Source organism: Pelophylax lessonae (genome assembly GCF_965119305.1).
Source record: "Pelophylax lessonae genome assembly, chromosome: 11".
NCBI lineage: Eukaryota > Metazoa > Chordata > Amphibia > Anura > Ranidae > Pelophylax > Pelophylax lessonae.
Window position 1 is genome coordinate 44,449,867 of NC_138778.1, and position 22,154 is coordinate 44,472,020.

At 45.6% G+C, this 22,154-nt stretch overlaps 1 protein-coding gene across 1 annotated transcript in view; it reads left to right on the forward strand.

The window, feature by feature from the left end:
• The window catches only part of GGT7 (gamma-glutamyltransferase 7), an 86,339-nt gene that overhangs the window by 1,217 nt on the left and 62,968 nt on the right, over nt 1-22,154 (forward strand). The window contains exon 2 of the mRNA XM_082271978.1: nt 20,702-20,928. Coding sequence (XP_082128104.1) covers nt 20,702-20,928 — 227 coding nt within the window. The remainder of the gene's footprint in view (nt 1-20,701; nt 20,929-22,154) is intronic.

A 22,154-nucleotide genomic window follows, 5' to 3' on the forward strand; every position in this document is an offset into this window, starting at 1 on the left:
TCACCTCCATCCCTCCATCCCTGTACTACTGCATCCTCACTTCCATCCCTCCATCCGTGTACCACTGCATCCTCACCTCCATCCGTGTACCACTGCATTCTCACCTCCATCCCTCCATCCGTGTACCACTGCATCCTGCCCATCATCCGTGTACCACTGCATCCTCACCTCCATCCGTGTACCACTGCATCCTCACCTCCATCCGTGTACCACTGCATCCTCACCTACATCCGTGTACCACTGCATCTCACCTCCATCCGTGTACCACTGCATCCTCCCCATCATCCGTGTACCACTGCATCCTCCCCATCATCCGTGTACCACTGCATCCTCACCTCCATCCGTGTACCACTGCATCCTCCCCATCATCCGTGTACCACTGCATCCTCACCTCCATCCCTCCATCCCTGTACTACTGCATCCTCACCTCCATCCGTGTACCACTGCATCCTCACCTCCATCCGTGTACCACTGCATCCTCACCTCCATCCGTGTACCACTGCATCCTCACCTACATCCGTGTACCACTGCATCCTCACCTCCATCCGTGTACCACTGCATCTCACCTCCATCCCTCCATCCATGTACCACTGCATCCTTTTACCGATATATCCTGCCCATCATCCGTGTACCACTGCATCCTCACCTCCATCCGTGTACCACTGCATCCTCACCTCCATCCGTGTACCACTGCATCCTCACCTCCATCCCTCCATCCCTGTACTACTGCATCCTCACTTCCATCCCTCCATCCGTGTACCACTGCATCCTCACCTCCATCCGTGTACCACTGCATTCTCACCTCCATCCCTCCATCCGTGTACCACTGCATCCTGCCCATCATCCGTGTACCACTGCATCCTCACCTCCATCCGTGTACCACTGCATCCTCACCTCCATCCGTGTACCACTGCATCCTCACCTCCATCCGTGTACCACTGCATCCTCACCTACATCCGTGTACCACTGCATCTCACCTCCATCCGTGTACCACTGCATCCTCACCTCCATCCCTCCATCCATGTACCACTGCATCCTTTTACCGATATATCCTGCCCATCATCCGTGTACCACTGCATCCTCACCTCCATCCGTGTACCACTGCATCCTCACCTCCATCCATGTACCACTGCATCCTCACCTCCATCCCTCCATCCGTGTACTACTGCATCCTCACTTCCATCCCTCCATCCGTGTACCACTGCATCCTCACCTCCATCCGTGTACCACTGCATCCTCACCTCCATCCGTGTACCACTGCATCCTCACCTCCATCCCTACATCCATGTACCACTGCATCCTCACCTCCATCCGTGTACCACTGCTTCCTCACCTCCATCCGTGTACCACTGCATCCTCCCCATCATCCGTGTACCACTGCTTCCTCACCTCCATTCGTGTACCACTGCATCCTCCCCATCATCCGTGTACCACTGCTTCCTCACCTCCATCCGTGTACCACTGCTTCCTCCCCATCATCCGTGTACCACTGCTTCCTCACCTCCATCCATGTACCACTGCATCCTCACCTCCATCCCTGTACTACTGCATCCTCCCCTCCATCCCTTCATCCATGTACCACTGCATCCTCCCCATCATCCGTGTACCACTGCATCCTTACCTCCATCCCTTCATCCATGTACTACTGCATCCTCACCTCCATCCCTCCATCCGTGTACTACTGCATCCTCACTTCCATCCCTCCATCCGTGTACCACTGCATCCTCACCTCCATCCCTCCATCCGTGTACCACTGCATCCTCACCTCCATCCCTCCATCCGTGTACCACTGCATCCTCACCTCCATCCCTCCATCTGTGTACCACTGCATCCTCACCTCAATCCGTGTACCACTGCATCCTCACCTCCATCCCTCCATCCGTGTACCACTGCATCCTCACCTCAATCCGTGTACCACTGCATCCTCCCCATTAACCGTGTACCACTGCATCCTCACCTCCATCCCTCCATCCATGTACTACTGCTTCCTCACCTCCATCTGTGTACCACTGCATCCTCACCTCCATCCCTCCATCCATGTACCACTGCATCCTCACCGCCATACCTCCATCCGTGTACCACTGCATCCTCACCTCCATCCGTGTACCACTGCATCCTCCCCATCATCCGTGTACCACTGCATCCTCACCTCCATCCCTCCATCCATGTACTACTGCTTCCTCACCTCCATCCCTCCATCCATGTACCACTGCATCCTCTCCATCATCCGTGTACCACTGCATCCTCACCTCCATCCGTGTACCACTTCATCCTCACCTCCATCCGTGTACCACTGCATCCTCACCAACATCCGCGTACCACTGCATCCTCACCATCATCTGTGTACCACTGCATCCTCACCATCATCCGTTTACCACTGCATCCTCACCTCCATCCCTCCATCCATGTACCACGGCATCCTCCCCATCATCCGTGTACCACTGCATCCTCACCATCATCCGTGTACCACTGCATCCTCACCTCCATCCATGTACCACTGCATCCTCACCTCCATCCGTGTACCACTGCATCCTCACCTCCATCCATGTACCACTGCATCCTCACCTCCATCCCTCCATCCATGTACCACTGCATCCTCACCGCCATCCCTCCATCCGTGTACCACTGCATCCTCACCTCCATCCGTGTACCACTGCATCCTCCCCATCATCCGTGTACCACTGCATCCTCACCTCCATCCATGTACTACTGCTTCCTCACCTCCATCTGTGTACCACTGCATCCTCACCTCCATCCCTCCATCCATGTACCACTGCATCCTCTCCATCTTCCGTGTACCACTGCATCCTCACCTCCATCCGTGTACCACTTCATCCTCACCTCCATCCGTGTACCACTGCATCCTCACCAACATCCGCGTACCACTGCATCCTCACCATCATCCGTGTACCACTGCATCCTCACCATCATCCGTTTACCACTGCATCCTCACCTCCATCCCTCCATCCATGTACCACGGCATCCTCCCCATCATCCGTGTACCACTGCATCCTCACCATCATCCGTGTACCACTGCATCCTCACCTCCATCCATGTACCACTGCATCCTCACCTCCATCCGTGTACCACTGCATCCTCACCTCCATCCATGTACCACTGCATCCTCACCTCCATCCGTGTACCACTGCATCCTCACCTCCATCCATGTACCACTGCATCCTCACCTCCATCCATGTACCACTGCATCCTCACCGCCATCCGAGTACCACTGCATCCTCACCTCCATCTCTCCATCCATGTACAACTGCATCCTCACCATCATCTGTGTACCACTGCATCCTCACCTCCATCCATGTACCACTGCATCCTCACCATCATCCGTGTACCACTGCATCCTCACCTCCATCCCTCCATCCATGTACCACTGCATCCCCACCTCCATCCGTGTACCACTGCATCCCCACCTCCATCCGTGTACCACTGCATCCTCACCATCATCCTTGTACCACTGCATCCTCACCTCCATCCCTCCATCCATGTACCACTGCATCCTCACCATCATCCGTGTACCACTGCATCCTCACCTCCATCCCTCCATCCATGTACCACTGCATCCTCACCATCATCCGTGTACCACTGCATTCTCCCCTCCATCCCTCCACCCATGTACCACTGCATCTTCACCATCATCCGTGTACCACTGCATCCTCACCATCATCCGTGTACCACTGCATCCCCACCTCCATCCCTTCATCCATGTACCACTGCATCCTCACCTCCATCCCTCCATCCATGTACCACAGCATCCTCACCTCCATCCGTGTACCTGCATCCTCCCCATCATCCGTGTACCACTGCATCCCCAGCTCCATCCCTCCATCCATGTACCACTGCATCCTCACATTCATCCGTGTTCCACTGCATCCTCACCTCCATCCCTCCATCCGTGTACCACTGCATCCTCACCTTCATCTATGTAACACTACATCCTCACCTCCATCCGTGTACCACTGGATCCTCACCTCCATCCGTGTACCAATGCATCCTCACCTCCATCCGTTTACCACTGCATCCTCACCTCCATCCGTGTACCACTGCATCTTCCCCACCATCCATGTACCACTGCAACCTCACCTCCATCCATGTCCCACTGCATCCTCCCCTCCATCCATGTACCACTGCATCCCCCCCTCCATCTGTGTACCACTTCATCCTCGCCTCCATCCATGTACCGATACATCCTTCCCATCATCCGTGTACCACTGCATCCTCACCTCCATCCGTGGACCACTGCATCCTCACCTCCATCCGTGTACCGATACATCCTCACCTCCATCTGTGTACTATTGCATCCTCCCCATCATCCGTGTACTACTGCATCTTCCTCTCCATCCGTGTGCCGATACATCCTCCCCATCATCCGTGTACCGATACATCCTCCCCATCATCTGTATACTACTGCATCCTCTCCTCCATCCGTGGATCACTGCTTCCTCACCTCCATCCCTCCATCCGTGTACTACTGCATCCTCACCTCCATCCATATACCACTGCTTCTTCTCCTCTATCCCTCCATCCATGTACCACTGCATCCTCACCTCCATCCGTGTACCACTGCATCCTCCCCATCATCCATGTACCACTGCATCCTCACCTCCATTCCTCCATCCGTGTACCACTGCATCCTCACCTCCATCCGTGTACCACTGCATCCTCATCTCCATCCGTGTACCACCTCATCCTCACCTCCATCCCTCCATCTGTTTACCACTGCATCCTCACCTCCATTCCTCCACTGCATCCTCACCTCCATCCGTTGTCCACTGCATCCTCACCTCCATTCCTCCATCTGTGTACCACTGCATCCTCTCCATCATCCGTGTACCACTGCATCCTCACCTCCATCCCTCCATCTGTGTACCACTGCATCCTCACCTCCATTCCTCCATCCATGTACCACTGCATCCTCCCTTCCATCTGTGTACCACTGCAACCTCCCCACCATCCGTGTACCACTGCATCCTCACTTCCATCCATGTACCACTGCATCCTCACCTCCATCTATGTACCACCTCATCCTCACCTTCATCCCTCCATCTGTTTACCACTGCATCCTCACCTCCATTCCTCCATCTGTGTACCACTGCATCCTCACCTCCATTCGTTGACCACTGCATCCTCACCCCCATTCCTCCATCTGTGTACCACTGCATCCTCTCCATCATCCGTGTACCACTGCATCTTCACATCCATCTGTGTACCACTGCATCCTCACCTCCATTCCTCCATCCGTGTACCACTGCATCCTCCCTTCCATCTGTGTACCACTGCATCCTCCTCACCATCCGTGTACCACTGCATCCTCACCTTCATCCTTGTACCACTGCATCCTCCCCTCCATCCATGTACCACTGCATCCTCCCCATCATCCGTGTACCACTGCATTCTCACCTCCATCCATGCACCACTGCATCCTCTCCTCCATCTGTGTACCACTGCATCCTCACCTCCATCCATGTACCTGCATCCTCCCCATCATCCGTGTACCACTGCATCCTCACCTCCATCCCTCCATCCGTGTACCACTGCATACTCACCTCCATCCATGTACCACTGCATCCTCACCTCCATCCGTGTACCACTGCATCCTCACCGCAATCCCTCCATCTGTGTACCACTGCATCCTCTCCATCATCCGTGTACCACTGCATCCTCACCTCCATCCTTGCACCACTGCATCCTCACCTCCATCCCTCCATCGCATACCACTGAATCCTCACCTCCATCCCTCTGTCCATGCACCACTGCATCCTCCCTTCCATCTGTGTACCACTGCATCCTCACCTCCATTCCGCTATCCGTGTACCACTGCATCCTCTCCACCATTCGTGTACCAGTGTATCCTCACCTCCATCCGTGTACCACTGCATCTTCCCCCCTCCATCCGTGTACCACTGCATTCTCCCCTCCATCCATGTACCACTGCATCCTCCCCTCCATCTGTGTATCACTGTATCCTCATCTCCATCCGTGTATCACTGCATCCTCACCTCCATCCGTGTACCACTGCATCCTCCCCTCCATCTGTGTACCACTGCGTCCTCACCTCCATCCATGTACCACTGCATCCTCACCTCCATCCGTGAACCACTGCGTCCTCATCTTAATCCTTGTGCCACTGCAGCCTCACCTCCATCTGTGTACCACTGCATACTCACCTCAATGCTTATACCACTGCATCATCCCCTCCATCCATGTACCACTGCATTCTCACCTCCATCCATGTACCACTGCATCCTCGCCTCCATCCATGTACCGATACATCCTTATCCCTTAAACCACTGCATCCTCCCCTGCATCCGTGTACCACTGCATCCTTGCCTCCATCCGTGTACTGATACATCCTTATCCCTTAAACCACTGCATCCTCCTCTTCATCCCTGTACCACTGCACCCTCACCTCCATCCGTGTACCACTGCATACTCCCCTCCATCTGTCTACCACTGCATCCTCCCCTCCATCCGTGTACCACTGCATCCTCCCCTCCATCCGTGTACCACTGCATCCTCCCCTCCATCTGTATACCACTGCATCCTTCCCTTCATCGGTGTACCACTGCATCCTCCCCTCCATCTGTGTACCACTGCATCCTCACCTTCATCTGTGTACCATTGCATGCTCACATCCATCCATGTACTACTGCATCCTCACCCCCCCCCCCACGTGTACCACTGCATCCTCACCCCCACCCATGTTACCACTGCATCCTTATCCCTTATATATCCCTTATACCAGTGCATCCTTTCCTCCATCTGTGTACCACTGCATCCTCATATCAATACGTGTACCACTGCATCCTCATCCCCTTACCAATGCATCCTCCCCTCTATCCCTGTACCGATACATCCTTATCCCTTATACCAATGCATCCTCACCTCAATCCCTGTACCACTGCATCCTTCCCTCCATCCGTGTGCCACTGCCTCCTCATCCCTTATACCAATGCATCCTCACCTCCATCCGTGTACCACTGCATCCTTATCACTTATACCAATACATCCTCACCTCCATCCGTGTACCGCTGCATCCTTATCCCTTATACAAATGCATCCTCACCTCCATCTGTGTACTGCTGCATCCTCACCTCCACTTGTGTAGCACTGCATCCTCCCCTCCATCCGTGTACCTCTTTTTGCCATTGATGTCCTATTGGGGAAATGTTCTCTATACTTCTGAATTTTTGTTTTTTTCCTCATTTCCAGCTTTGGTGATAATAGTCACCAGGACAAAAAGAGAGGATGAATTTCCACCATAGAAATAAACAGCAATAAAAATATGGGTTATAACTCTTCTCTACTAATTGGCTTTAGATACACGTTAACCTTTTGTGGTTGTTGCCATTGAGCATGCTATTCTGTAGTATCCCTTTGGATACTGAATTTACAGAAATTAGTTTTAATGATCTATTGAAATATTAGATCTCATATTGCTTCACTCCAAAAAGAAAAAAACTGTCCAGAGGATTGTTTATGTGTTTATTTAATGAAGTTTTCCAAATTTTTCCTGCAAAGGGTGGGCCAACTCAATATTGAATTCTATGGACTAAAGCCTCGTACACACGCAACGAATTTCGGCCGACCAGTCGTCTGTCTTTTGTCCAGAGTGCGTGTCCGTTGGTTGGAATGTGCTCTAGACTGCACACAAATTCTCCCATACGACAGAATTCTACTTCAGAAGTGATGTCATGTGTTGCTTTCTTTGTGTTCTTTCATCTCTGAGCATGCCTAGTCTTGCTCATAAGATTTTTCCCCATCGAAATCTGTACTAACGAGACGAAAATCGGACGTGTGTTGACGGTCGACAAAAATTATATAGCCTGCACACCAGGATTTTTTCGGCCGAAAAGTCGGAGTCGGTTGTCGGAAGCACCATACTAACAAGCCGAAAATCGGCAGATCGGTCGTCGGACGAAATTTACCGGCCGAATTTCTTCTCGTGTGTACGGGGCTTAAGACTGGGATGCCATTAAAGTTCATGTGCGTGTAAAGGCAGGCGTCCCAATACTTTTGGTAATATAGTATATGTCACTATATGACTGATCTATAAAACCAGAGCAAAGGCATCTAGATTAAAACCAGAGCCAGTACACCCAGCAACTAGTTTCCTTTGTTTTATTGGAATAAACCAACTCCAAACTCCAAATTGCCCCATGATGATGAGAGATCTGAACAACATCCTTTTTCATGAATACCTCAAAACTGACCAACCAAAAAAACTTATTAGGAATATGCAATTAAAGCAGCTTATTTCTTTCGATATACAGTACTGTGCAAAAGTTTTAGGCAGGTGTGAAAAATGCTGTAAATTAAGAATGTTTTCAGAACAAGAAGTGTTAATAGTTTATTTTTTATCAATTAACAAAATTAGTAAAAAAAAGTAAATGAACAGAAGAGAAATCCAAATCAAATCAACATTTGGTCTGACCACCCTATGCCTTTCAAAACAGCATTAATTCTTCTAGGTACACTTGCACACGATTTTTGAATGAACTCGACGGGTAGGTTGTTCCAAACATCTTGGAGAACTAACCACAGATCTTCTGTGGATATAATAAGACAGAGAAAACAGGCGCCTCTGAATATAAACTGTGAGAGATTTAAAATAGCAGGACACAATAAAAATTGACATCAACGTATTTAAAATCAGGCACATAGGATGTGCCGCTCGTGTCGTAGTCCTGTCCAGCAGGATGTGAAGATGGTGTGGAAGGAGGAATTCGAGGGCTGTACCACAGGGTGAGCTGCAGTGTCTTCCGTGTATGCGTCACCGGCCTGCTCGCGACGCATTTTGGAGCATACAAAAACACAAGAAAAAGGGCGCACCGACCTAGCGCTTTATTAGTTGAAACATAAAAATGGCTACTCACAAACGTAGGTGAAAATCAATCACATCAAACTCATGCACTTGAGTATCAGAAGTAGTCCATACAGATGTCCATAGTCTCATTAGGATGACGGCTGACGCGTTTCGAGGCATAAGCCTCTTCCTCAGAGCCACTGTGCCATGATCTACTCGCAGGTTTAAATACCAGTGCAAAGGCCCAAAGACCATCCATGAGGTCTGTGGAGCTCTTCCCTCTGGGGCGTGGCAGTGGTGCTAGAACTCGTCCCAAATGCAACACTGCCAATCACCCTCTTGCAGGGTGGGTTCATCTAATCCATATAGTACATATAGTACATACTTCCTTTTTCCATATACAAACCAATAATACAAGAGTTTGAAAAGGAGCGCGTGCTGTCAGCCTACTACAGTGCGGCACTAAAAGACCAATGAGGCAGCCCCATGCACCAGTCCGTACACTGGACATCCTATGTGCCTGATTTCACATACTTTGATGAGTTTTTATTGTGTCCTGCTATATTAAATCTTTCACAGTTTATACTTAGAGGCGCCTGTTTTCTCTGTTTTATTACATGTTTGGAGATTGCTTTCACTCCCCTCCAGGCTGGCCCTGTGTCTAGAGACTGTGCCCCATCTTTCACATGGACAACAAGGGTAGTCTTCAAGACTGCTCTATGGACATTTTCCCTGCTTGCGCCACTATGTATTCTTTCTTCTGTGGATGTAGGCTGCCTCAAATCCTTCTGTCTGTTCATTTAATCCCAGATAGACTCGATGATGTTGAGATCAGGGCTCTGTTGGGGGCCAAGCCAGGGCTCCTTGTTCTTTATGCTGAAGATAGTTCCTAATGACATTGGCTGTATGTTTGGGGTCTTTGTCCTGTGGCAGTATAACTTTGGGGCTAATCACACGCCTCCCTGATGGTATGGCATGATGGATAAGTATCTGCCTGTATTTCTCAGCATTGAGGACACCATTAATCCTGAGCAAATCTTCAACTCCATTTGCAGAAATACAGCTACAAACTTACTAGGAACCTCTACCATACTTCACCGTTGGCTGCAGACACTCATTATTGTACCACTCTCCAGACCTTTGCTGAACAAACTGCTTCCTGCTACTGCCAAATATTTAAAACTTTGTCAGTCCAGAGCACCTGCTGTCATTTTCTACACCACAGTTCCTGTTTTCATGCATAGTTCAGTTGCTTAGCTTTGTTTCCATGTCGGAAGTATGGCTTTTTGGCTGAAATTCTTCCATGAAGACCACTTCTGGTCAGACTTGTCCAGACAGTAGATGGGTGTACCTGGGTCCCACTGGTTTCCACCAGTTCTGTGCTGATGGCACTGCTGGACATCTTTAGAAGTCAAATGTCTTTCATCTACTGCATTGGGTTTCCTTGAACTACCACTGCGTCTACGGTCTTCAACATTGCCAGATCAATGGTGTCCTCAATGCTGATAAATACAGGGAGATACTTATCCATCATGCCATACCATCAGGGGGGCGTGTGAATGGCCCCAAATGTATTCTGTAAGCTAAACAGCTTCTGCAACTGATTAGCTGAAAGAACTGTTCGGGTATTCTGACAGCTGGGGGCGCCAACTGTCAAAATAAAATTGCCAGCAGAGCGATTAACCCATCCACTCTGTTTAGTGTGGGTGGGGGAATCTGTTCGATTTCTTTTGCAGGCCGAACAAAAATAATCTTATAGTTCAAGGCCAGGTTGATGAGAGGAGCCATGTGCTGAAAAGGTCAAAGATCATGGATATGTAATAGCGTTCTTAAAGCGACACTAAATAATATCCTTATTCCCAAAAATATTGGATACACATCCAGTACCTAAAGTGGTTGTAAAGTCAGAAGGTTTTTTATCTTAAAGAGGAAGTAAACTCAAAAAAAAAATCAGAGAAAAAAAAGCCCTGTAAAGAGAAAGGCATAATGAGCTAGTATGCATCGCATACTAGCTCATTATGCAGTACTTACCTTAAAACGAAGCCCCCGCCGTGCCGCCACCTCAGCGACAGGACGGCGACATGTCCTGCCGTCCCGCTTCCGGGTTCGCGTCCTCCGGCCATCTGATTGGCCGGAGGCGCGATTACATCACTCCCGCGCATGCGCGCGGGAGCCGCCGTTCACGGCACTGAGCTCTGAAGGAACGGCACGGGTGGCCGTTCCCTCAGAGCGCCTGCGCCGATGACGTCATCGGCAGTTTGCGCTGTAAATATCTCCTAAACGGTGCTAGTTTGGGAGATATTTATAGCACCTATAGGTAAGCCTTAATATAGGCTTACCTATAGGTAAAAGTTATACAAGAGGGTTTACAACCTCTTTAATGCATTCTATGCATTAAGATATAAAACCTTCACCTTCTGTGCGCAGCAGCCCCCCTCAGCCCTCCTAATACTTACCTTAGCCCCATACTGGTTCAGCGATGTTGCACAAGAGATTCAGCTGAGACAGCTGTCAATGGCTTTCCCTGCTGTCAATCAAAGTTAGCGAGCCAATGAGTAGAGAAAGGGTGCACGGCCGTGACACAACCCCATGTCTGACCATTGAAAACGAAGGTAGCCCTCCAGGGTCTTGGTGTAGTGTACAGGGGGCAGTGTATAGATTTGAGCTCAGTCATAGGCCACTGTATCAAAATGTTCATGAAATGCACCTTAGGGAAGAAAACAAGTATATATATATATATATATACACAGTATCTCACAAAAGTGAGTACACCCCTCACATTTTTGAAAAAATGTTATTATATCTTTTCATGTGACAACACTGAAGAAATGACACTTTGCTACAATGTAAAGTAGTGAGTGTACAGCTTGTATAACAGTTTAAATTTGCTGTTCCCTGAAAATAACTCAATATGCAGCCATTAATGTCTAAACCGCTGGAAATAAAAGTGAGTACACCCCTAAGTGAAAATGTTAGAATTGGACCCAAAGTGTCAATATTTTGTGTGGCCACCATTATTTTCTAGCACTGCCTTAACCCTCTTGGGCATGGAGTTAACAGAGCTTCACAGGTTGCCACTGGAGTCCTCTTCCACTCCTCCATGAGGACATCACGGAGCTGGTGGATGTTAGAGACCTTGCGCTCCTCCACCTTCCCTTTGAGGATGCCACACAGATGCTCAATAGGTTTAGGTCTGGAGACATGCTTGGCCAGTCCATCACGCTTACCCTCAGCTTCTTTAGCAAGGCAGTGGTCTTCTTGGAGGTGTGTTTGGGGTTGTTATAATATTGGAATACCCAGTCTTCCAAGGGAGGGGATCATGCTCTGCTTCAGTATGTCATAGTACATGTTGCCATTCATGGTTCCCTCAATGAACTGTAGCTCCCCAGTGCCAGCAGCACTCATGCAGCCCCAGACCATGACACTCCCACCACCATGCTTGACTGTAGGCAAGACACACTTGTCTTTGTACTCCTCACCCGGTTACCACCACACACGCTTGACACCATCTGAATCAAATACGGTTATCTTGGTCTCATCAGACCACAGGACATGGTTCCAGTAATCCATGCCCTTAGTCTGCTTGTCTTCAGCAAACTGTTTGGGGGCTTTCTTGTTCATCATCTTTAGAAGAGGCTTCCTTCTGGGACGACAGCCATGCAGACCAATTTGATGCAGTGTGCAGCGTATGGTCTGAGCACTGACAGGCTGACCCCCCCACCCCTTCAACCTCTGCGGCAATGCTGGCAGCATTCATAAATCTGTTTCTCAAAGACAACCTCTGGATATGACGCTGAGCATGTGCACTCAACTTCTTTGGTTGACCATGGCGAGGCCTGTTCTGAGTGGAACTTGTCCTGTTAAACCGCTGTATGGTCTTGGCCACCGTGCTTCAGCTCAGTTTCAGGGTCTTGCCAATCTTCTTATAGCCTAGGCCATCTTTATGTAGAGCAACAATTCTTTTTTTCAGATCCTCAAAGAGTTCTTTGCCATGAGGTGCCATGTTGAACTTCCAGTGATCAGTATGAAAGAGTGAGAGCGATAACACCAAATTTAACACACCTGAGACCTTGTAACACTAACGAGTCACATGATACCGGGGGAGGGAGAATGGCTAATTAGGCCCAATTTGGACATTTTGACTTAGGGGGTGACTAGAGGGTTTGTTTCCAGCAGTTTAGACATTAATAGCTGCGTGTGGAGTTACTTTGGGGGGACAGCAAATTTACACTGTTATACAAGCTGTACACTCACTATGTTACATTGTAGCAAAGTGTCACTTCTTCAGCTTTGTCACATGAAAAGTTATAATAAAATATTTACAAAAATGTGAGGGGTGTACTCACGTCTGTGAGATACTGTATATATATATATATATATATATATATATATATATATATATATATAAACTGCAACATTGGACGGGCTTGAGGTATATATAGAGAAGAGCTCACTGTTCATCTTTGAGGATAAGCAAGGAGAACATATAACGGGGAATTGGGGACTTCTTGCAACATGGGAATACATTGCAAGCTCTCTCTTCCTCTTTCCCTCTGCGTTTTTCTTTTATACAGTTATCTCAAAACTTCATTAAAAGCATGTACTGCATAAGAATTAATAATTTAGGGCTGCTGAGATTCAATCAACCATATTGGGAGGAATGTTTCTTTTTCAGTTATTTTTTAACCAACTCTTGTCCACAGTTAAAGTAACACTAAACTCAACTATGTATGCTTAACTTATAAAACATAAAAGTCCCTTCTATTGCAAAGAAAATTAGAGAGAGTTATAAACATCACATTACTTTTTTAGTTCAGAAGATTCTCTTGTATTTTTTAGCCTTTACAAAGACTAGGGTTGATTTACTAAACCTGAAAAGTGCAAAATCTGGTGCAGCTGTGCATGGTAGTTAGTCAGCTTATAACTTCAGCTTGTTCAATTAAGCTTAACCTCCTTAGCGGTAATCCCGAGCGTGACTCGGGGTTGGTTTTTCATATCAGGAGCGGTAACCCCGAGTCACGCTCGGGGTGGATTGCAGAGAGCGCAGCGGTGTTCTCTTACCTTATCCTGGCGATCCAGCGATGATCTCTCATTGCTGTGACCGCCAGCCGAGAGTCCCGCCGCTCCTCCGTCGGTCTCCGTCGCTCTGATCACTTCCTAGTTCCGTTACCTGCAGCAGCAATGCTGCATGGGAGCGGAACTAGGGAGGGAAATTAAAAAAAAAAAAAAAAAAAACGTTGCACAAAACACATTTTATATTATATATATATGCATGTATATATATATATATATATATATATATATATATATGCGCATATATATATACACCGGTATATATATATATGCATATATATATATATATATATATATATATATATATATATATGTATGCATATATATATATGTGTATATATATATATATATGCACACACACATATATCTATATATAATATATAATGCATGAATTATAATCTAATAAATAATATAATTTTATTATATATATTATATATTAAATAATAAAATAATATTATTGATTCGATTATAATTCACGTGTTTGTGTTTCAAATTTATCACATCCGGGATGTCTACTAGACTCTTGTTTTGGTCAGGTTTAAGTCAGTAATTACTAAGAATTGTAGGCCTATAATACATAACGCCAAATTTCCATGAAAAGAATTGTACCGCTTTTGGTATGTAATTCCTGACATAATCATACCGCCAGGGAGGTTAAGGCCCCTTTCACACTATCCGTCCGTCGGACGGATTCCGTTTTTCTCAGCGGGGGATCGAGCCGCCGATCCCCCCCTGAGCAGGAGGGTGACAGCTGTGTCTCTGCGCTGTGTGCGGAGATACAGCTGTCAGTTCCCCATGCATCTCTATGGGGGAAATCAGATGGGAACGGACCGTCGGTCCGTTCTCATCCGATCCCATCCGATCCGATCCGCTGGACGGATGGAAAATAGGGTTTCCATCCGTCCAGATTTGACGGATCGGATCGGGTCGGATGTCAGCAAACATGTCTCCGCTGCCATCCGATGCCCCATAGGAATGCATGGGGGGACCGTTCAGATCCTCCAAAAAAACGAACAGGCGGATCTGAACGGTCCGCCTGTGTGAAAGGGGCCTTAACAAAAAAAGATTTTGCACTCTCCAATTTTAGTAAATCAAACCCACTGTGATAAGCTGTCCATACACTGTATAGATTTCAGCCAGTTCCTGATGGACCAACAGCATTCACTTTATGGGTGGCCCTGTCAGTCTCCTCCTGTCTGACAACCTTCATTTGAAAAATCAAATGGTACATTGGTACATTTTTCATACATCGGCCCCAAAATTAAAAATATTTATAAAGAAAGGAGGTACAGTTCTTATAAATGAGGAATAGATAGGAGTTATGTAACAGATGCCTGAATGTTTTAGTATTCATTTAAAAATCCGTCTACAAATTATACAATTACAAGTAAATACATTAGTAAGATAGGGGTTGATTTACTAAAGGCATATAGACTGTGCACTTTGCAAAGTGCAGTTCCTCCAGAGCTTATTAAATTAGGTAAAACTTCAAAGAATACCTAATCACATGAAAGGAAAATTTAAAAAATAGAACTTTTGCTTGCACATGATTGGATGATGGAAGTCAGCAGAGCTTCTGCTCATTTACTAATCTCTGGGGCAACTGCTCTTGCAGAGTGCAACTGCACTTTGCAAAGTGCACAGTCTAAGGTTAATCTACTAAAGGCAAATAGGCTGTGCACTATGCAAAGAGCTTAGTAAATGAGGTAAATCTTCACTTTGAAAATAAAAAAACCCAATCCGGTTGAGGGAAAATAAAAAAACAGCGTTTTTTCTTGCACATGATTGGATGATGGAAATCAGCAGAGCTTCTGCACATTTTGTAAGCTCTGGAGCAGCTGCTCTTGCAGGATGCAACTGTACTTTGCAAAGTGAACAGTGTATTTGCCTTTAGTAAATCAACCCCTCTATTTGCCTTTAGTAAATCAACCATATAGTGCACTTATAGACTTCATTTGACATAAGGCAAAGAGCAATGCATATCCTTCAGTAACCCATTGCATGCAAGGAGATCTCATCTTTAGGTAATTTACCTGTAGCTATTTGTAACTTGATTGGATGTTATAGTGTTATTGCACATTTCATTACCATTTGCTGCATGCACTGCTTTACAGAGGAGTATGACAATAAAAATGTGAAATTGTGTTCAAGAGCTTTCAATTATGTGATCATCATGTAGGTGATATATTATTATATCATGCTGTAGTACTATACTATATGTTAATATGCTCTATGTTTAGTTAAGGTTATCAATGCTAAACAAAAAAGATTTGGGTCTTACCTGAGGCTGGAGGCAGGGACAGAACCAGTCAGCAGAGTTTATCATTTTGTTCTGTTTGTATGTCTGTCTGACCACCCTCTGTGCCCTATCTCTATATCTCTGCACCGTTTGCGTCATTGTGATGTGATGCCACAGGGTCAACTTGCATTCTGTGCCAACATTTTCATATCTTCACTGTAAGCAATGCACAATCTCTTTATGGGTTCAAGAAGTTTTTATAAATGGAATGTTCAGAATGCACCTCCACTCGATGAAATACAGATACCTGGTACTAGCTGTGCTTATTTAATATAAATCCACACGTGGCCTTAGACAAAAAGCAGAGGAGTAACATATACAGTGAAGTTATTCAAAGGAACAAATATGATGATGATTATACTTTAAACTTCTGACCATCCTGAACAGCTGAAGGACAGCATCCGATTTGGTTGCTTTAGCACGTTACCATTGATCTTTGCACTGCTTTGATGTATAAGCTTTAGACTACTCTGTGAATAATATAAGTGAAATATTACACAATGTTTAAAGTTTATGTAAACCCATGTTAGTTTTGGATAGAGTAAGGAATGGTTAACATCCTGATCAGATTTAAGGGCCCATTCACACTATTGCGTTGCGGTAATGTGAAGTATTGCACATTACATGCATTTTGAGTAACGCAGTGTCATTTATTATGATTGGTGCCCCCACACGTTGGTGACAGATGCGCATTGCAGCACAACATGCAGTGTGCTGCCAAGAACCATTTTTTCTGTGTTTTGGTGCTTTGGTGAATTATTCATTTTGAACCGGCTGCCTTAACTCAACAAACGTTGACATACAGCCAGACTTGTATAAAGTACTTGAAATTTCTACTTGAGTAAAAGTACAAGTGCTCAATCAAAAAATTACTTGAGTAGAAGTGGAAGTGCTCGCAGAAAAAGTTACTTAAGTAGAAGTACTAAAGTATTCAACATTTTTTTTACTTAAGTATTGCAAGTAGTTTTTTCAAAAAATTTGCTACTTAAGTACTAAAAGTAAAAAGTACCAGTAGTTTTGAAAAAAAAATTCTACTCAAGTACTGAAAGTAGAAGTACAAGTACTGTGTTATGTAGTTATTAAAGAAATAAGTCAAAAGTTTGAACATCATATTGTTTTTATTATTTCAAATGATTTATTCAAATGATTAACCTGTGTTTGTTAGTAGTTTCTTGATGCACTTTAAGCGCTGTAGCACCATTTATTTGTTTGTTTCATATTTTCTTTTTATTGGAAAGATTTGGTATAGCAGCTTTTATTATACACAGCCTTTATTTTCGTATGCGCTGATTTACAAATGACATTATACACATTTTTTTGAGCTTTATGCAACCTGCCATCTACTGTTCTGGCAGTGGTAATTTTTTTAAAAGTAACGAGTAACTATGCAGCACAAAAAAAAAATACTTGAGTAGAAGTATCGAAATCATCGAAAAAATGTAGTGAAGTAAAAGTAGAAGTAGGAGAATAAAATTCTACTCTAGGAAAGTACAGATACCGCATTTCGGTACTTAAGTACAGTACTTAAGTAGTTCTACTTCGTTACTATACATCTCTGCATACAGCATGATGAGCGTCAGCTCACTATGATGGCGTGAATGGGCCTTCAATTCTTTCTTTGTCCCATTAGGGAGATCTGACCTCTCTTTCGGGTTTTAGGGAAACAGCAGCAAGCAAAGAGAAGCCAAAAGTATAAACAGATTACATTTAAAGCGGAGTTCCGGCTTTGGAAAAGTTTTTTAGAAAAAAATACCCCCGGGACAGTCAGGGCTAGTGCATTTCAGAATGGATAGCCTCTGAACTGTCCCAGGTCGCACTTACCTTTTAGAAGAAATACTTACCTTGAAAATTTCTTGTCCAGCGCTGCCATCTCAGGTGTGGGCAGCTGAAGCCAGGGCGTCCTCTTCGTCCCAGAATGCACCTGCACCGGCCCCACTCGTCACTTCCGGGGCATGCGCGTCATCCCTGCACAGCTTCTGGGCATGCCCAGAAGCTGTTGAGCAGGGAATGACGCGCCTGCACCGGAACTGACTAGCGGGGCCGGTGCAGACGCATTGACTCCTGGGAGCGATGATGTTCAGCTCCCAGGAATCAATGCAAGGAGGAAGTGACGGCGCGGGCCACGGCCGCAGAGGGAGGAAGTAGAAGGAAGGTAAGTATACTTTCTTCAAAAACAAGGTAAGTAAAGAAAAAAATCGAGACTATCCATTTGTTTTTTAGGGCATTTAAAGCAAGCAGATGGCCCAAAGTCATTTTTTAGGCCGGAACTCCGCTTTAAGCTTTAGCCAGTCATTTGTACATATTAATTGTTCATGTTCATAATAAGGTGTTGTATTGGTGTGTCCATTACATACTTACCTTCATACTTTTTGTTTTAATGTGTCTTTCCCGTCTTTCAAAAAGTTAGGAAATATAAGTAAGTGGAAATCTCTCCAAAGCTAGAGGATATCCAATCTTAGACAGTCAGCACTAGAAAAGGTTTTATCTATTGGAAGATATCTCTTGACCTTCTGGCAAATCAAACATTTTGGACTTTCCATTACTTTCTCTACCATAGAGAATGGAGATCAGGACCGATAGAGAGGTGAATCTACCTAGTAGGGGACACAGACAGCAAGAAAACTCTGGTAGTTGTGGAAAGTGGAAAATAGTGCTGGACTGGTATTGCTATCTTAAAGAATTGATGTTGATGTAAGTAAACTAGTTCCCAGGCAGGTGGATTTTACATGAAAGAAATGAAAGGAGGCGCAACCACCTAGTGCATTACCCGTGGTACTGTATAACATTTTTAATAAAAAATGCCAAATGCATACTCACAAACATGCAGAAATAAAATCGTGTTACAAATTCCCATCACACGTGTGCTGGAACATGTCCTTTAAGATGCGACCGCTAACGCGTTTCGGGAGTCAAGCCCCCTTCTTCAGAGACTGCCTCGTTAGCCTCCTTTCCTTTCTTTCATGTACCCGATTTGGAGTTCCCTGCCTGAGGAGAGCAGCACGCCAGTCTTCCCCTTTGAAGTGAGCGCTTGGTTGAAATATTTGTTTAGGTGACTTCTACACCCCAGAGGTTCTTCATGTCCCCCTTAGCTTGTTATATAATGTAACCAAAATGTACACTGAAGTTCCATGTCATTATTAAAATGTCCAGATAAAACTTTATTCCAATAAAAGTCAGGACAATCGAAAGAGTATCCAAAGTGTTTTGAGGGTCCAAAAACCACCTGTCATCAGGGCTTGGGATTGAAAAAGAGCATACCAAACCAGCAGCTGATAAAACCTGTATTTGATATTACACTGTACCATGTTACTGACTGTGAAGCCCAAGATGACAAGGGTAGCCTCTTGCACAATTCCCATCCAAGCACCCCTGGTAGAGAGAACAGGGGCTGTAGGACAGCAAAAGGGAGCAGGTGCCAGTAAGCTGGAGCAGTGATTTTGGGCTGGGAACCACAGAGATCCACCAGGTAGATGTATGGAGTCAAGTCACCAGCTGGGTTCGGCAGCAGCCAGGCAAAAAGGTACAGAATCACAATCAGGTTTCAGGTCCGAGAGGTCCGAGAGCTAAGGGTCAGCAATGTCCTGGCAACGAGATACAAAATCAAAAGGCAGAGTCGTGGTCAAAAGTCCAGGCCAGAGTTTGTAACAAAGATGAACAGCAGGCAAATCAGGCAAGGGAAATCCAAAGAGAAGCATCAGACATAGCCAGATCAGTAACAAGAACAGCAGGTTCAAAATTAAAGGACAAGGGATCAGGAGCTGAAGACAATCCAGCAATGAGGCTACTACCTAGCTTCAGGTTTAAAAAGCCCACCAGGCACCAAGATCTGTGGGATCACCGTTGCGTGAACATATGCACCAAGGCCCATGCGTTCACACCTTTTGAGGCTTCTATGCTCTCGTCTCTGCACATGTGCACAGAAATGAGAACTTGCTACACGAGGTTTCTGAGACACTGGAAGAAATACCATTAAAGATCCAGTTCACTTCTAGTCCATTCACATTGTTTTCAAGCTTCAGTTTTCATCTGAAATATGTTGGATATTCTTTTGATTGCCCCCTTGACTTTTATTGGAAAAGAGTCATATCTGGACCTTTTAGTAGTGAAGTGGTGCTTCACTTTAAATTTTGATCACATTAGAGCAACTGAGAAAGTTTTGAAGTCAACGGATCAGCATAGCAGACAAGCAGCTAACATATTCCTCTTATTCCAGCTTTAATTAAAAATACTGCTCTCTGTGTATAAAAGAGTTAAACTGAGGGATTTACTGTAGAAATCCGATATCTCTTGGTAATAATAGGTCTTTATGACTGGTGTTTTAATCTTAAACTGAAGGAGTTTAGAGGGACAGACGCGTTGCAGGACAGGTGACTCCAAATAATTCCGTTTGGCTGCCATATGGAATATAAACTAAGGGCTAATCTTCCTAAAATATTAATAGGATTGTGATGGTGAATTTCTGGATTGTTCATAAAAAGTAATTCTCTTCTGCGGTACCCCTGTTTTCACAGACCCAGACGCCTTCCTCAAATCTGCCCGTCTGCAACGCCTGCCATCTTCGTCTTCTGAGATGGGAAGCCAGGATGCCTCCCCCCTCCGTGAAACCGTCAAAGACCCCTTCAGCTCAGATTGCAGCTGCCGGCGAGATGGTCTTACCGTCATTATAACTGCCTGTATCACTTTCGCTATGGGTGTCACAATAGCACTGATCATGCAGATCTACTTTGGGGATCCTCAGGTAAGAATGTTGAAAATGATGTGAAAAGTTACTCAAATGAAGCAAATAGAAAATGTGGACCATACTTTACCATATGTGTAGTTTCTAGGGGAATCTTTTCCCAGCCCATTTGGCATGTTACTCGCTTACTTGGTGCAGTTAGACTAACTTTTGTGGTCACACATGTATATGATATTGATTTGAATTTTTGGACTGTGGGTAAGTTAAAACCCATTTTATACGCTTTTTTTTCTACTTGTGTGTGGCCAACATAAAGCTGGGCATAGAATGAGATGGCAGTCAGATGACTGGACTATTTTTGGTGACATCAGATGAAGATCTCTTAATTTTGTTTAAACGCATGCCCAGAATGATCAATCAGACAGGGTTAAAATTGAGAACTGATCATTATTGTTACTTCAATGAGATAACTGGCACTAAAAGAATTTACCATTTCCTCTTGCCCCAGTTCAGCTCAGCCAAGCTGAGTGTTTAGAATAATGCGGTAACCGCCTTAGTGTCTTGTTTGACAGTGGTCAGGTTGTGCCTAAAATATATGGACACCTTAATCCCCTCCCACCTAACCTTTGTGTCCCTTTAATTGGGCTATAACGGCTGGGGTTGGCAAGGTCTGCCTGATCACATGACCACTGTGATTGGCTTTCACAGTGGTCACATGATCAGAAGTCGGTCTCACTGGCCCCCCATCATTACAAGAGACGGGGAGCTGTCTTTGACAGCTCGGTCACTGCGCTGGGAATGTGTTCTCAGCACAGAAACATCCCACCCATAGATGCATATGTACGGTATATGGACATTAAAGCTCACCCTCTTTGCTGCTGCACATATGCGTTACATGGGTGGCAAGAGATTAATGGCCTGTGTCAATGGTCCTTGTGTTTTTGTCAATGGTATCAGTTTGAAATACTTCTACAATTATTTAGAGTTCACTGACAGGTGCATTTGTCAGTGAAGGTTTAGCCCTTTATGGAAATCCATAACCCATTTGAAGCAAACATGAGCCTATCAACACAGGTTCTTAGAGTACATAAATCCACAGAACAACGGCTTTTAGCACTTTGTGTGATTTTCATTCGATCATTCTTTAATCCTAAAAAAGTGTCTTTAAGTAAAGTTAACAATATAGACCAATGCTGCCAAAAGAGTTTGTGGAGTTGTAATTTTTTTTAGCAGTTTTGCACAAAACCACCTTTTCTTGCCTGCTTTGTCATAGTATGATTATTTGG